At 40.3% G+C, this 18,308-nt stretch overlaps 1 protein-coding gene across 1 annotated transcript; it reads left to right on the top strand.

Annotated features, from left to right (window-relative positions):
- Nucleotides 1-1,546: 1,546 nt before the first annotated feature.
- pde6d (phosphodiesterase 6D, cGMP-specific, rod, delta) lies at nucleotides 1,547-17,456 on the top strand. Its single transcript, XM_061078048.1, has 5 exons — nucleotides 1,547-1,785; nucleotides 10,518-10,606; nucleotides 11,630-11,755; nucleotides 14,530-14,635; nucleotides 16,983-17,456. The coding sequence occupies exons 1-5, from the start codon at nucleotides 1,736-1,738 to the stop codon at nucleotides 17,062-17,064; spliced, it is 453 nt and encodes a 150-aa protein (XP_060934031.1). The 5' UTR covers nucleotides 1,547-1,735; the 3' UTR covers nucleotides 17,065-17,456.
- Nucleotides 17,457-18,308: the final 852 nt, after the last annotated feature.

Raw genomic sequence — 18,308 nt, 5'->3', positions numbered from 1 at the left:
TGTCTGAAAAAACAAAAATAACCAGTTCTGAGAGAGAAAGAGGCGTGACCTTTGCGAGACATAAAGTTTCCTTTGATCTAGGAAGACTGAAATCAAAGGATTCATGGTCCATGTATGTCCGCGTTACAGAACATCGTGTTTTAATGGCGTGTAATCAAACTTTGACGCCACGCAACGGTCACACCGTGTGATTAAAAAAAAATCCGTCAGTCAGTTTTTATCTCCATCTTGTCGTGATGACACTCATCTCAATTTGAAGTTGATCCGATGAAAACCCTGGTACAAGTGTATCAAAGAAAAAATGTTGAATATGGCCAAAATGGCCACTAAATACAAAATAGCAGGCTTCCTGTTTTGTTTTTACAATTGCACCCAGAGACTTTTTTGTTTGTCTGGTCATGATACACCTGTGTATTGATTTTTGTGAAGATCGGTCAATGGGAACACCTTCCGGGGGTCTCGGGCTGTCTCGGGGGGCAACGTTGAGCCATTTTGCGACGCCCATTGAAAATTCCTTCAGAATACGTAAATTTTCACCACTTTCTAACTTTCTGCAAATTTTGGTAAGAAGTTGAGCATGTTAAAACCCTCAAAAAGCCAATTCATTTGCCTGAATAATAATAATAACAATACATAAGGTTTCCTTTGATCTAGTAAGACTGAAATCAAAGGATTCATGGTCCATGTATGTCCGCGTTACAGAACATCATGTTTTAATGGCGTGTAATCAAACTTTGATGCCACGCCACGGTCACACTGTGTGATTAAAAAAAAATCTGTCAGTCAGTTTTTATCTCCATCTTGTCATGATGACACTCATCTCAATTTGAAGTTGATCCGATGAAAACCCTGGTACAAGTGTATCAAAGAAAAAATGTGGAATATGGCCAAAATGGCCACTAAATGCAAAATAGCAGGCTTCCTGTTGTGTTTTTCCAATTGCACCAAGAGACTTTTTTGTTTGTCTGGTCATGATACACCTGTATATCGATTTTTGTGAAGATAGGTCAATGGGAACACCTTCAGGGGGTCTCGGGGGGCACCGTTGAGCCATTTTGCGACGCCCATTGAAAATTCCTTCAGAATACGTAAATTTTCACCACTTTCTAACTTTCTGCAAATTTTGGTAAGAAGTTGAGCATGTTAAAGCCCTCAAAAAGCCAATTCATTTGCCTGAATAATAATAATAATAATCATTACAATTTCAATAGGGTCTCACCAGACACCTTTGATGTCTGTGCTCGGGCCCTAATAATAACAATAAGAATAACTGAAAAGCGCTGTGGGTGAAGAGAACATATTCTTGCAATAGAATATAAATGTGTACTTTTTAAATAAGAAGAGGGGGTACGCGAACGGACCGCGCCGCCGTGGTCCCGAACACCCTTCACAGTGGTGTGGCGTTGCCCCTGGTGACGCGTCTCTATCTATTTTAGACCCACCCATGTCTCCCATGCTCAACCTGTGATTGGCTGTTAGGAGGAACGCCTTGCCTCCAACTGGCCAAGGCGGCTGTCAGGTAGTTAGCTTGGTATATTTAGCTGATTGCATTATCGGATCAGATTGAACCTGTAGTCCAACGTTATAGAGTTAAGTACATATAGTTTACGCAGTTTTCAGGCAAACAACAGTTGCAGCGTAGTTAGCTAACTGGTGAAGCTAACACCAGCAGCAGCTCTGTTGTTCTAGCACATCCTGGGTTTTCTGAAAGGAGCCAACACAGACGAATTCCGAAATGTCTTCAGACGAAGACAGGGCCAAGGAAATTTTGAAGGGCTTCAAACTGTATCCTTTCTGCTGCTTGGTTGGTGATATCCTGCGAAGGTCAGACTCACAGCTTAATGGGCGTCCTGTTTACTGCTAGATAACGTCTTCTAACATTAGAACGGCTGTTGTGCAGGGACGCTAGCTGCTGCTTTGGCTAACTTGCGTGTGTCCCAGGGTATTTGAGAACGTCGGCTACATGGCTCATATTGATTCGTATGTGATGTGATAACGCTCCTGTAGTGACAGAGCTAGCTAGCTGACATGAGAGGGCGGCCTGGTAGCTGGAAGAAGTGGCATCAGTCTGTGGCTCAATTGCTGGCTAACTGCTCCGTGCGGACGGTTGCTAAATATCCTATGAAGTGACAGGGGCAAGGGACTGTGGTGGTTGTTAGATAGTTGTTCTTCGTTAGCTTAATGTTACCCCAGTTCAATGGAGTTTATGTTGGAAGTTGTCGAAGCCAGCTGCCTCCTCCTCTCGTGTGGAAATGATGCCAGACTTCATTACAAAATATCAAAGCGCAAGTTGTCGGGTTTTGATAGTTAATGCTTCTCTGGTAACATCTGCTGTTATTTCTGTCAGAGCCTTTCCCATGTCACTCCTGATTCAAGATGTCTGTTGTGCAATGGACACCTTCACCTGTATTAGTTTGATTCCAACAGTGAGTGAGGTCACACTGAGTTTTGCTGCTTATATAACAAAGGTCCCAGGCTGGAATGAAAGCTGTGATGTTATGATGGTACAGTAAGCATCCCAGGTCACCAGAACACCCTGGCCCTTTTGTTTACAGTGATCTGATCTTCGCCTCTTGTACTGCTCTTTATTCAGGTTGTAGTATTTGTTCTCAAAACACTCTCTGCCCAAGAGTGAAGTGATGTTATTTTGTGATACAATGTATGTGTGCCAGATACCTCAATTTACTTAATCCAGGAACATTCACCTTTTCAGTCTTTGATCTGGGTTAGAGAGTTATCATTGTCCCATTATAAGTTACCGGTCTGAGATCAACTTAGCCTTAAGATGCTTTTTGGTGTACAGGGCCCTCGTGGGAACTGACATCAAGGGTTAAGTGGATACACTTAACCCTTGATGTCAGTATAGTGCTGTCTAATAGTGCCAGTGTGACGTGATGTGGGTTGTGGTGGAGTCAGGCAAATTCAATTGAGCAAAGTACCACCACAACTGTGCTTCCACCTCTAGTACATTCTGATAGGTGTGTCGTTATTGGAGCGGGATGTATATTTTATTATTGTGTAATATTTTGAAGAACAGTGATGAAGTTACCTATAGAATAATAATATTTAGTAAATCAATAACATCTAAACCAAAATAGAATTGAGGCTTAAGCCACTTTCATTCTTAGGGTCAGCCCTTCTTACTTCAAAGCTAAAATGCAAAATTGACTGCTAACCTCCCAAAGGGACAACCAATTTCTTAGCAACAAATCCGTTCAGTAGCCTGAAGCGCCAAGGTCTCAGACCCTGGAGAGCAGTTGTGATACACATTTTCCCTTATTATACTTCCTGTGCGGTAGCATGTGTCCATCTGTGCATGTTCGAAAATTATTAACATGCAGACCACATGTGGCAACAAGCGCATGTGAACGCATCTGTTCATTGATCCAGCTAAACGTAGTCAGTGCCTGTGTCCGCTTTGGATTGTATCAGGCCCTTAAAGCTGATTCACCTGATCTGAACATTTAAGCAGGAGGATACAGACTTGATCTATTGATAGTTCGAAGCACTAATCACGCCTAAAAATATTGTTTTATACCAGTTAAATTCTGAGTTCACCTCAACCTCGTTGTAATTCAGAAGTACTGTGACCGATTCTCGCATGTAAAATATAACCTGAGGCAAGTAGTTCTAACTTTCGAGTTGGCTCCTCAAAAAGAGAAGATTTCATAGTTTTTTCTTGTTGTTCATTAGAAGTTTACATCAAACGTGTGTCACAGTTTAATTTCCCCATAGTGACTTTAAATTCCACATTATTAATTTGCCATTAATCTGTAAACCATGTTTAAAAGCAAACTGGAGCTTTATATCTAGAATGAGATGGTCTTGGTGGAGCCAACATTGCAAGTCGATGCCTACATTATTACTGCCTGAACTTTACTTGACCACGTAGGACTGAATACTTATCCCCAGTAATACCTTCTAGAACAAGCAGTAGAGCGCTGCAGCTTGGTAGTCACACCACAGCAGGAAAACATGAGTGTACAACTTGTGTAGGTGAAACAAAAACCTTTAATTTGATTTATTGGTGTGAAATTTGGCGCCCTTACTTATCCCAATCAATACAAAAGATGAATATATGAGTGTTTGTGTTTGTTTCCTGGTAAGGACAATCCTCCGGCTGTAGTGTGGTAATGCCTAAATCCATGATCTAGTGGGGCAGGGATTTACTACCTTCTGTCCATAGAGCCTTATTAAAGCCAACACATCAGCTAGCTTTTCTAGACTGTTAAGGTAACAACATTAACCTCTGAAATACTTATAAATAACATAAACATATAACAGACAATTGTAAAAGTGTGAATCTGAACCTTTCTACAACCTAAAGCAAAGGGAGCAGATCATGTAGTGTGCGCTCTGTGAAGTTGTCTCACTTTGTTGGGGAGTGTGTCTCAAGAGTAGCACATGGCGAGCATTTCAAACAAAAGCCCGGGCTACTAGGCTACTGACATATTCGCCGTAGCTACTAGGCTACTGACATATTCGCGGTCAAAGTTTGGCTGAATTTACCATCATTCTGAGATAGTTGAAGAAAAAAGTACCTCAGCTTTTTGACTTTATTTTTTAAAGTATAGAGGTGTACATACCCCTCCAAACAAAATTCAAAATGAAGAATCCCATTGTTTCAAGTAACTGAACCCACCCAGGGTTCCTTTGCTACCACAAATTCAATGCAACTGTGAAAAAAATAGTTAACTAGTATATTTTGCCTTGAATTTCTACAATGTTTTCTTAACAATATCATGCTTAGTCGTCTTAAGTATGACCATTTTCCATTATTCTTTTTTTAAACCAAATGACAATGAAATAATGCTATATTCAAGCTATGAACAAGTGCCTTCCCAGGTGCTTGCTCCAAGAAGCAGGTTATCTATGGACCTGTATAACTTATCTGTGTAAAACATTAATCCTCTCAAACCTGCAGAGTGGACTGCTCAGTGTTAAGTTCTGCAGATAATAATGTAAAAGCTCCTGTTGAATCAGGGCTCTGAGCTTCACTGGGTCCTCTGGTTTTTCATATATACAATAATTAATTTAATTATACATTTGCCCAAAACATTTACCAGTCTGAATTGTTTTCCTCATTTATTAGCTTTAAATTAACATAACATAATTTACAAAACATTAATGTGATGTCTTAAAATAATGTGTCTAATGTAAAAGGACAGTTGTTAGACTTCTTTCTAGTCTTTTTGAGGATAACTAATGTTACTGGTCGACTGGTCAGCTAACTGAGTAATGAACAGACTCGAAAGTAATGAATCACAGTTATTTATGAAGTGTGGTCATTTGCATTTATATTATTTTTCCAATAGATCGTTTTATTACTTGAAAAAAGTATTTTTGTTAGGACATTGTCATTGTAGTTCAACATGAGCTGCAGTTAAGTAATACTAAAGGTATGTAGTGAATCTTAAAGCAAGAATGAAACCAAGTGATCATGTCTACAATAACAGTTTTGATTGGCAAATGATGGATAGCAATAAAATAACCCATGGCTCAAAAATCAGGGTCTGTACTGAACTGAGGATTTGAGAATTGTCACTCTTCTTAAATGGAATGATTCTTATATCACGCACACACTGACCAAGCCCTGCAGTTCATTAATATTCGATCAAGCTTCCTACAATTTTACACTCTCATAGATATCATTCCCCTTAATATGTCTGATTCTTTTCCCGCCATTAAGATATCTGCATTATTCTCTGTGGAAAAGGTTTTTTAAAGTTCTTGGATCTGTCCCCTGATCTGGATCCATTTCCATGTTAATCTGTTATGTTGTTTTGTAGAATCTTGCTTACAAACAAACAGGCAAATGAACAGTGGTGAAAATATAACTTTCATGGCAAAGGAAATGGTGAAGACCTGTAAAAGTGGAAACAATGTTTGTTGGTGATTAGACTGGTTTGTGTCTTCACCTGTGTCTGTTTCTTGGTTGGTTTTGTGTACAAAGCATTACACAAAAACTACTAAACGTGATCGGGCCTCTGACTAAGCTTTTTCACTTTCTTTTCGCTATGTTTAATGACAAATAAATAATAAAGGTTATCAAACAGCTTCCCTTTTTCTTGTATATTTCTACCATAAGAACAAAAAAATTATTTATCACTTCATGAATTCATCATAGTGAAGGTTGGGAAACCATATGAGTAATGGAGGAGTGTATGGATGGTCATGAAGTATGAATAGACTGAATTGAAATGATGTATCAGTCGTGTAGATGTGTTGTCTGCTGTTAGGTTGTGTGAAGGTCGGTGTGAGGAATAGTTTGAGCTATTAAAGCATCTTTAAAAATAAATGCAGACTAAACACTGACAGCAGCTTTTCACTAGGGGCTCATTAATGTGTGTGTGGTGTGTGTGTGCGTGTGCGTGTTTGTGCGTGCGTGCGTGCGCGTGTTCTGACACCCTGGTGGTTTACACACACACTTGCCACGACCTGCAGGTGGCCCTGGGGAAACAATAGTACAATCATGTACAATGTTGTCTGAGTTTAAGTCCACCGCTGAAATTATATTCCTTTTGTCTGTGAGTGTTTGATCTGGGAGTTTACAACATCAGTGTGGGTTCTTTCTTGCTAAAGCTGAACAGGCTGCCCACTTGTTAGGCCACCGTCTCGACAAAGTCTTTACTGAAATAACATGTGTTTAATTTTACTATGTTTAGAAACTACAGTGAAACCTGGTAAAAGAGCATCAATGAGAATGACTTTATAGCCAGGCCTGGATTATTGTGGTGGATGATGACTTTGATGTGGGAGATTGGATTTACTTACACTTGAGAGGATTAGAGAAACCATTGAATTTAGCACACTTTACTGAAAAACAGTGGAAGAGGTAGGGGTTGGTGGAAAGGGTGGAGGTCTGTGACCTTTACAGGTCTCCGAAGGCCAGTACAACACCAATAAACATGGACTGAAGCTTCTAGCAGGTAATATCAGATGAGTAGTATACAATATGATAATTTTCATATTGGTCATTGAATTATGATTCCATAAAACGTTGCTATAAGTAGACATTTACATGAATGTGGAGATAATAGAACAGAGATTTGAAATAATAAAAAAATCAACTGAATAATGGAACTGAAAGAAATCTGTGAGAAGTTCGAGTATTTTGAGATTCTGTTTCTTAAGTCAGATTCATTTTGAAAACAAACAACTAAACACAAAGACAAATGCAGGAAAATGAACATCTTTACCCAATGAATAACTTGCATAAGCGGCTGTGGCTGAGGGGTAGAGCGGTCGTCCTCCAACCTGAAGATCGGCAGTTCGATCCCCAGTCTTCCCCCTTGGGAAAGATGCTGAACCTTGAATTGTCCCTCATAGAACAACAAAGTGCTGCTAATAGATGCACTGTATGAATGTGTGTGTGAATGGGTGAATGTAAAACTGTACTGTAAAGAGCTGTGAGACATCAAGACTAGAAAAGCGCTATATAAATACAAAACCATTTACCATTTATTACCATAACAAACTTAGGTCAGGATACTGGTCGTCCTTACATTGGCACTAATGCTCCTTCTCAGTAATATGTGCAGGAGAAAGGGTGTAGTTTACTCTGTCAGTAATGTGAATGCAGCTCACATGTGAAACAGAATGTTTGCTGACATGGACGGTGAGAGACGTGGTGCTGTAGAAGCTGTGTGAGACGGCTGCGGTGGGATGAAGGGCTTCACAGATGGTACGGAGTTGACTGTGTGTGTGTGTGACACTAAGTAGTGTCTGAGTGTGACAGGGGGTTGAGGGGAGAATCTTCTAAAACAGAAGGATGATGATAGCACGCTTCAATGGATTGATGTTATTGCTGGGCTGTTGAGCCTGCACTCAGGTATTGTTCTTTATTTAAAAGAAACAAACCAGCAACATACTCTCTGACTTAGAATCCCACCCAGGCTGAAGTGAAGTGATGTGGTGGATCAAGATCATGGTGGCTGCTGATCATGGACTGTGATTACAAAAAGACAGCTTGATGTACTATATGCCTACTCACATATTCTACCATTACTGGCAATAACTCCTCCATTTCAATTAGTCATTGCTGCTCCCTTTTCTTATGTATAAACATTGACACACCTTCCATTATGCTTAAATCTGTTTGTTGTAATCAATGTTGTAAATTTTTTTATTTTGTTCGTGTGTTCAGTTACACACATCTGTTGCACTTCTGTCCGTCGTGAGACAAGGGTCCCTCACATGTGACTCTCTTTGAAGGTTCTATGGTTTTCCCCCTGTTATTAGTTTTTTTTTTTTACTCACTCCTGTTGAGGGTCAGGACAGAGTGTGTGTGTGTGTGTGTGTGTGTGTGTGTGTGTGTTAGCAGTTGGTAAATAATGCATGAGCTGTAATGCACAGTGGAGCCACTGACTGGGTGCTCACAGGCTGTGATTGATGGTTGTATTGTGTTGGTAGCATTAGTGGAGGTCAAGAACAGCTGACCAGCTGACAGCCTGATGGGACAGCTAACAGCCAGCTACACAAAGCCTTTTTCAGCTTCCACATTTCCACACTGTTAGCTTTTGGGGTAGATATATACGCTCACTGTATTTTTTGGACCAATATGTTTCTAAAACATAATATTATTTAGCTTGGAATTTAGATCAATGTTGGGCTTCAAGTAATTCTAGTCAAATACTAGTGGTTGATAATACTAGTGGTTGATAATAGTGATAATTCTATCCTTCTAAAATTAAATCTACAACTCTCTAAAGTGCGAACATATTTCTTTGTTAAAATCTGTAAGTACTGATCTAGGGAAATTTGCATCCTGCTGCACATTAGCCTCCATGGTGGGCTTAAGATCATATAGCTGTCAAGAGTAAGTGACCTTCCTACTCTAACAGTAGCTTACACTTTGGTTTAGAATCAACATCTTCAAGATGCTCCATTAGAGTTTTCACCTTCTCTCTGCCAGATGCACTTCAACAAAGTATATTAATGTTCTGAATCTGATTTTCTGCTAAATTAAATGTATAACACAATAAGGACAAGTGGAGAATTAAACTAATAAAGCAAATCTGTTTCCCAGGTTTTTTAAAACACAGGATCCATTTTCAGAAGCAGTTCATGGGACTTGAACTTTTTGTTGGGGATATTGTTAACAGTTGTTATGTTTTTAGAGGTGTTCCTCTCTCTCTCTTGTAGTATTCATTACCAGCACAGGGAAGTTGTGAAGTATTTTGATAAATAATGCCAGACTAAGTTTAGCAGGAAAACAACAGGGACAGAAAACCAGACACTAAAGCTGAGGGACACTAGCAGACATAACCAGGTAGAAAAAAAGATGGTCTGACAAAGAATATAAATGGGGATGAACTAGGAACTGATGAGGGATATTGGAACATGTGTGCAGGCAGGTGGACAGGTGGTTGTGGGGAGTCAGGAGACTGGGACAGGAGGGAAAGTTTGGGGACATCTGGTGGCTGGATTTAAAATGGAAGGAGATGGGACCAAAATGGCTGAAGTTAACAGAACTTGGCCTTGAATAAGGACAATATTATTATACTGTATATTAAAATATACCCCTTTCCCTTAAATTCCCATTTGAACAGCAGAATCCATACACCAAATCCTATTTGATATGAGGGAACTGTAGCCACTCAAATGCATGTAAAATTCAGTCCCACTGAGACACGAATGTGGGATTGGGGATATGATCGCTGTTAAATGCTAGTCTGTACGTCTTTTTATCGTTATTTAAAACTTGAGGTCCTTAAAGTCCTTAAAGTGGTTGTATTCATCAGGCTGTGTTGTGTGTTAAGCCCCCTCAAGCTCCTATGCATCCTATGTTACCTGGGGCTGGTTTGTCAGGATTGCGGAACTGGTGAGGTGGGGGTAGAGGCAGGACCTCTGGGAAAATAACTAAATGCACGATTGTTGTTTTTAGATTTATTCATCTGTTTATAAACTAACTGACCGCATTTGATAAAATTGGCCAGTAAATATTAGCTGGTAAGTGATCAGCCTCCTACTAATCGCTTGGCAACACGGTATTATCTCAGTTTATGGTAATGCAATACTTCTCTTATGGTATATGGTCTGTATTTATAAAGTGCTTTTCTAGTCTTGATGACCACTCAAAGTGCTTTACAGGAGAGGGTTTTTTGCCTTTTGCTAATCCACACACACATTCTACAGTGCATGTAGGGTCAGCCTTTTTTTCCAATGCTTTATAATGCAGCAAAGACGATTGACTCCTGCTATATCAATTGTCACAGAATCACTTGTATAGTGATTAGTGATGCAGTTTCTTTAAATGGGGAGAATATTGCTATGTTATTGCTGAGTGAGTATTAGACTTAATCTCCATCCTCTTCCTGTTAACCTGAACAAAGGTTATATCCACTCTGAGCTGATCCGTATTCCACCACAGCCTGGTTGTCTTAGTGTAAAAGGTGTTAAAGATTGTTCAGACTCTGTTGAAGCTAGATCAGCCTGCCATTCCCTCTTGTGTTTATGGATATTTCAGTTCACTTTGTACATTCTTTTGTTGTTGTCACTTAACCTTTTCCTGACAGAAACTGGATGAATCTCCGAGATGCAGAAACAGGCAAAGTGCTATGGCAGGGAACTGAAGACCTTTCTGTACCAGGAGTAGAACATGAAGGTACATTCACAAACTTGGCATAACAATGCACTGCATGTATGATCACAGATCAGGTTAAAGGCTTTTTTGACTTTAATTTTCACTATACTAGCCATTTTAACTCCACCAAGGAGTTTATGTTTTCAACCATGACTTGTGCCATATCCCTTCCTGTGTGGAGGGATCTGGCATGGATGAGGGAAGAACCCATCAAATATTTGGTGCAGATTTGGTGAATGAGACATATCTAAAAATGTTTTGGTTAATTTCCCTCACATTGCGAGATCGGGTATTTTCCAATATTTTCAATAGTTTCACAGTGATAGCATTCATTCCTGAGGTTTGCTTATCAGTTACATTAGAGAGAACTGTGGTTGTGACAAACAGCTTTACAGCGGGGTGAACGGGGCAGCCATATGAGCCACATTGGTTTTACCTGAATCCAGTGTACTGCAGTTAGGTAGAAATGAAAACAAACCAGAATTTTATCACCCAGTCAACTTTAATCCACAATTGTTAATGTTATGCACAAGGATTCAAAGGTCTATTTGTCACACACAAAAAAATTGTGTCTTAAAATGAAAATTATGTTAAAATTTCATAATCAAATGTGCAGTGTGATAAGGATTAAAAAGGATGATGTAGTTGAAAAATCTATAAAATAGTATATATATATATATATATAGATTTATATATACCTCTATTATTTCAGATATGATGACGGGGCAGACATCGCTCTGTGTCAGCATTTTTATTTCATGATTGTCAATTAACATGAATCCAGTGGTATGCCATTCAGGTTAATTAACTGTCCCTCTGTAAAAAAGCTGATAGATTCTATGAGTTTGTAGGACATATGGCCATATGGAAGTTTAACATGTGTTAAAGTAGGGCTAGCATTGATGGTGTGATACCACACACTCTCAGTTTACAACCAAGCAAGTTGAAAGCCTTGATCCATGGCTCTGCCAGTGAATCTCTGTTGTACACTTTTGCTGCCCTGTTGTCAGAACAGTTAATTAAAATTTCCCATTGTCTCTCTAGCTCGTGTCCCAAAGAAGATACTGAAGTGTAAAGCAGTGTCCAGGGAACTGAACTTTTCCTCCTCTGAGAAATTGGAGAAGTTCAGGCTGGAGCAGAAAGTCTTCTTCAAAGGGCAGTGTCTAGAAGGTAATTTCCAAAAAGCTGGACTGCAGGGACAAGAACCTGGAGGAATCTAAACACATCATTAAAAGCAGACAAAGAAGGCATTTATTTTGTCCAAATCCAAACTACCTTTTGGCAGTTTTAATGGTGGACAACATTGTCACAATGATCCTCGGCAGAGGAAATGTATCTGTTTAAACAGTCCTGATTCATATAATCAGACATGTTCATTCATCAATACTGCTGCATGTCCAAGTGCTACACACTTGGACGTGCACCTGCCGATGTTGGCACTTATTCCTGTCTTTAATATGCACCCTTCACAAGAACTTTCCATATAAACTAATTTATTTAATTTAAGGCAGCAATCTTGCACCACCAACCAGGATTTTGTTGGTCAGTCATCGCACATGTCAAAATAACAATGCTCCAACATTGTGTCTGCTCAGCAGACCCAAGGATGCTAAGTTGGGTATAGTCTGGACAAGAAAATAACTACTGCTCTGCACTGAAACTCAAAGGATGCTTGCCTTGTGCTTGGCACAGGGTGTAAGTTAGGACCTGTAGTGTCAGCTCAGCTGCAGGGCTGCCACCCTCACACTATTTTCCTGTAAATGACTCATGGTTTGCATAAATACTCTGTTTTAGTCTTTGTTCATCATCTGGGATGTACAAACATCAGACAGTTTGAGTCTTGGTCAGAGAACAGATAAGGAAACACAGAGCATCTCTCTTGTCACACAGAGCTGTCACCTGGCCACCAGAGCAGGTATGATCAGAGCAGACAACAAAAATGAGTCTTACTGTCAGATGTTCTGCTGTCCTGCATTTCCATCACCTCTCTCTTCTTCAGTCACTGCTATGACATTTATACTGTGAGGCATCTAAAAACTACTCCAAATACAGTGAGTTAACCTTGGCTTCTCTTATCTCCAATCTCCACTTATCTACTTTAAAGGGAAAGTTGTCTGATTATCTGAAATAATGTTAAGAAAACCTGGTTAGAGATGAATGGCTATTGAGTTGGTCAATACTGTTAAATTTACACTAAGCTGGTACTGAGCTGTGTTTCTATGGAGCAATTTTGGTTGAAACATGGGTTGTTGTGTTTTTAAGATACTTTGTGTTTGGTTCCCTTAAATGTCAAAAGATACATCCCTCAGTTATTTTCTAAATCCCTCAGATCTTCAGACGTCCTCCTGGTAATATTTCAGAGCTGCCATGTGCAGAGCGAGGCATCCACTGTAGTCACCTCAGCAGGCAGCTCAGTTAGCTGTGTATCTTATGTTGTCAATGTTGTCACTCCTGTGTTGTGTGTGTGTTTGAAGTGTTTTCCCAGGGGCCGTGCAGTACAGAGGTGAGGGTACAGAGAGTCCCAGGGGACGAAATACAATCCTCACCTACACAACATGTTTATGTCACTAGTTTCTACAGGAGGAAACGTCTTTGCTCCATTGCAGTCCACTAACCCGCGTGGCTCATGAAAAGACAGACTAAACAAAATCGTGTGGGTCTGGATAATATGACAAAACTGGCTTACATGTTGATGGGTGAACAAACTGACATGCAGGCAGAAGAAACAGGAAAATACACATTGGTAGCAGGACCACAAGGAAAATACACAAGCAGGAATATGAGCAGATGATCTGACAAATGCGTGGTGCAAACATGCAGTTTTATTTGGTGACTGAGATGAGGGTGGAACTGGGTTCAGAAAAGTAAAGGAAGGAAGTTTTTCGTTTATACAGAGGGAACAATACACAGAGAATGAAATATAGTAATGAAACGCAAAAACAAACAAAACAAAGATGTTTAAATGATAAAACAACACGGGAGAAATTTCCATTCTTAAAAATAAGCCAAATAAATAATGATTAACTGAAAATAAAGAATTCAATTGAGTAAATTATGTTTAAACCTATTGAGTTTCCTTGCATGGGCACTTGAACCTCTTTTATACGTTTAAATAAATGTTTGGGTGCCTTTTCACAATGGAGGGGATATATAGGGAACCAACATTTATATATATGTATTTTGTTATAATGTTATAATGTGAACTATAAGTTGAATATGCTTGTAAACTATCATGGGGATTTATATCAGTTTAGGATAATGTCAGAAGAGTAAATAAAGGCTGCTCTGTTATTTCTATATTTATGTGGGTCTAGTAGTTTAAATGTTGTTGCTGCAAGGAATTGTGGGAAGGGATTATCTTTCCTTATTTAAAGATGCTCCAGTATGCTATAGGAGAGAGTAAACGGAAACACTGAAGCTTCTTTCCTCAGCATTTAGAGAATTGGATCAGTGCTTATCATAGCTGACACTTAGATTCTTCTAGGTCATTTCACTTAATTAGGAACCTGCAGTCGTGGAGACAGGCCAAGGAGAGCTGAGGACGTGGATGGTGACAGATGGGTCCGTGTTATGGTTGCGGATGTATGTGAACAATATATGGGGAGCTGTTGTCCAAGTGTAAAAAAAAAAGCCAAACTTATTATCAGGAGGTCCAGATCTAACTGGGCCTCATAATCAGGCTCCTCTGACATGTAGTAATGAACACACACCAAACACACACACATGTAGGCTGGGCAGAGGCCTCATCAGTCTTCTTCCATCTTCCAGAAACCTGCATCTTCCTGGCTGTACCTGTACCTCTATTCTACCTGGAGCATCAACCCCTTATTGAAAAATAGAGAAGAGTACAACAAAGCCAGGAATCCTAATGATAATAACAATGATGATAATGTATGTTGTGAAGATGGCACTGAAATCTCTTCTATGCTTTTGTCTTTTTCCAGAATGGTTCTTTGAGTTTGGCTTTGTTATCCCCAACTCCACCAACACATGGCAGTCTCTGATAGAAGCAGCTCCAGAGTCCCAGATGATGCCGGCCAATGTTTTAACGTGAGTCTCCTCTCAGATGTGTTAATGTTTTTCTCCGTTTTATGTTTCCATACTGCTGACACATGCAGTATATGGGTTAGGGTTTGGGGTCAGACTGACACAGATATTCATCTCAGTCATAGCAGCAACATTCATAGAATCAATCAATCAATCAATCAAATTTTATTTGTATAGCACATATTCACAAATCACAATTCGTCTCATAGGGCTTTAACATGGTGTGACATCCTCTGTCCTTAACCCTCAGCAAGAGTAAGGAAAAACTACTAAAAACCCTTTTAACAGGTAAAAATACGTAGAAACCTTAGAGAGCCACATGTGAGGGATCCCTCTACCAGGACAGACAGAAGTGCAGGTCTAGGAAAACATCATCGGGATTAAAGATTTTTAGCAGCATAGATGAGGGTAAACATTTTTGAAGGATAGCTTCAATACTATATGTCAAGCAGTCCTGCTGCAATCATAGTCTATGGTCAGCAGCCAGCAAGATCCCGATCCAGCAACAAGATGGGATCCACTATAGTCCACAGTCATTGTCCACTGGCGCCAGTTAGAATCCATCATCAGCCGCCGCCTCGGTCGTGGTCCACCACCATCCGATGCCAACGCGACAAAGGATCCGCCATAACCACTACGATCAGCCGGCACGATACAGAATTCACCAAACTGGATCCACCATTGCGACCTCTGATGCGCGATCCACAAATCGTAATCCATGGTTCGGCCACAGCTGTGGCCCTGCATCTGCAGGCGAAAAGGCACAGAAACTCCGGGGAAGGGGTCAAGTTAGTAACATGTACTGATGAGATAAGAATTACTTTGATGTGATAAGGATGGAGAAGAGGAAGGAGAAGCAGGAAAGAGAAGCTCCGTGTGTCATGTCATGTGTCATAAATTCCCTTTGCGCCTAAGCGTCATCAGGGGTTTTTGCCATGTAATCAATGATACAGGCCGAACTTGAGGCTACACTGAGGCTCAAGGTAAATCTGACTGGCTACTGGTTTGTATGGTAGTACGATGAAAACCATGTGGCCTACTCAGTAGATCAGACATCAATACCTCTATGCCTTTTTAAACTAAACGCTTCCTATTTTGGAATATAGGACGAGTTACTTTCTGCCGCACTAATTAGCTCTAACTATAAGCTTTAGCAAAAAGGAAGGTTTTAAGCCTACTCTTAAACGAGCAGATCGTGTCTGCTTCCCGAACTGAAAGTGAGAGATTATTCCACAGGAGTGGGGCTTGATGGCTGAAAGCTCTGGCTCCTACTCTACTTTTAGAGTCTTTAGGGACGACAAGTAAGCCTGAATTCTGGGAGCTGAGGGCTCTAGTGGGTTGATAAGGTACTAACAGCTCTTTCAGGTAAAATGGCGCTATATTATTAAGGGCCTTGAAGGTGAGGAGGAGAATTTTAAATTCTATTCTAGATTTAACAGGAAGCCAGTGTAGCGATGCTAATACTGGAGAAATGTGCTCTCTTTTCTTGGTTCTCATCAGTACACGTGCTGCAGCATTTTGAGCCAGCTGCAGAGTCTTTAACGACTTGCTGCTGGAGCCTGATAATAATGAATTACAATAGTCCAGTCTCGATGTAACAAAGGCGTGCACTAGTTTTTCAGCATCTTTTTGCGAAAGGACATGTCTGATTTTTGAAATATTACGCAAGTGGAAAAAGGCGGTCCTAGAAATTAGTTTTAAGTGACAATTAAAGGACAAATCAGGATCGAGGATCACTCCCAAGTTCCTGACTGTTTCATTGGAAGCAAGGGTAATGTCGTCTAGCGCAGCTATATCATTAGATAGTGTCTCTCTAAGGTGTTTAGGGCCAAGTATTATAACCTCCGTTTTATCTGAGTTTAATAAGAGAAAATCGCGGGTCATCCAGGTTTTTATGTCCTTGAGACATGCTCGAAGTTTACTTAATTGATTACTTTGTTCAGGTTTTATTGACAAATATAACTGGGTGTCATCCGCATAACAGTGAACATTTACAGACAATAATAAATCTAATACAGTTCCATTGGATAAATGTTCAGTGTTCTAACTTCACTCAGTACCATAGACTATTTATTTAAAGCTCTGCACACAATGTCCAGGACACCAACAATAAAGAAAGTGTTTTGTAGAACTGTTTGAGGAGGATTCACAAGGAATAATTCTGAGATAGCTCCGGAGCATGACCACAGGCCAGTTTGACCCAGAAATTAGGTTGGTTTGTCTGGTCATGGGACTTCTCTTTCCTTAGTAATGTCATCATGTTATCAGATCTCTTCAGCAATTTACTGTTTACAGAGCGTATATACTGTTATAGCTAAAGAACTGAAGTTTATGTGTCTCTCTGTTCCAGTGGTAATGTGATCATCGAGACTAAGTTCTATGATGACGACCTACATGTCAGCACCTCCAGGGTACGACTTTTCTACGTCTGACCACTGACCCATCTACCTTCCAAAATGCTGACGTCCTGCCAAGGTCTATACATTTCCAAGGTTACCCACCATTTGCACCAGTAAACCAATCCTTCCTGAATTTGGATCAGCACATTTGGGTGAAACCCAGTTGTGGTCCCACGGTCACTGCAGTGAGCTTTGTGTTTGGTTATTTTCATGTTTTGCATTTACCTGTAAAACTTCTTTTAGACCTTGGGCGGAGAGGGTAGAGATGGAGAGAGGACTCAGTTGTTCCCCTTGCTCCAAAATCATCTCTCTCTTCACACCCCCTCCTCAGACTGTTCCATTGTAAATACATCACCACTGATTTCAAATCAGCCAGGAAGCTACTCTGAAATGACACAGTTGTGTGTGTGTGTTTTTTTTTTTTTCTATTCTACCCTTCCTCTCCAAGGTTGCATTTACTCAGGAACAGAACATTAGACTCGTAACCTTCTGTGATCTGATCTTCTTTCTGTCTGAACATGGTTACACTGCCCGCCATTGTGTCATCCATTTAAACAGGAGCTGCACACTCGAGGGACGATGAAGCTCAGTGTCTCACCTGAGCCCAACAAGTCTTCATCATAGAACCCCAGACATAATTTCCTCGCTGTGTCCCAGTCCAGAGGCTTCCTCCTGTGACCCTTTCATTTCCTGACAGAGAATATAATCATGGGTAAATACGGCTGTCCCTTCTTAAAGGCCCAGTGGAATGAGATTTAATTTGTTAACATTTATAGGAGAAAAAAGGAGATATTGCGATATTAAACAGATATATCTTAAAAGCCTTCGCACAGGTCAGTTTTTGTCAACTTGTCAAGACAGAAAATGATTCCGTTACCAGAGAAAAGGAAGTTATGTGGATGTATTTGGCCATATTTGTATGTCAGCCATCACCTCAACTTGATAAGCACTGTTTGAATGCACTGTTAAGGGCGGTCTCTGTGAGGCCAAGTACCAAAACTGCTAATGTAGCTTTATTCTAAAGGGCACACATTTGAGGCAGCCTCTGAAGTCGGACACAGCTTCTACAACCAAACCTGTCCTTTGTTCTGTCCACACCAAACAGTGAACAGTGGTTTCCATTGTAGAGTAATGGAGGCCCAAGCGCCTGTTCTTATTCCTGTCCACCATAAGGAGCCACTGGCTAAGCTGGACTGCTTCTAGTCTGTACTGTACCATTGTTTGAACTGAGAACCTGCACATTGTCACAATGACACAAAGCATTCATCAACACAAGG

This window comes from Limanda limanda, chromosome 9 (genome assembly GCF_963576545.1).
Source record: "Limanda limanda chromosome 9, fLimLim1.1, whole genome shotgun sequence".
In the NCBI taxonomy this organism is placed as follows: domain Eukaryota; kingdom Metazoa; phylum Chordata; class Actinopteri; order Pleuronectiformes; family Pleuronectidae; genus Limanda; species Limanda limanda.
The sequence above is the reverse complement of the archived record's forward strand: the minus strand, read 5'-3'. Positions and strand labels throughout refer to the sequence as shown.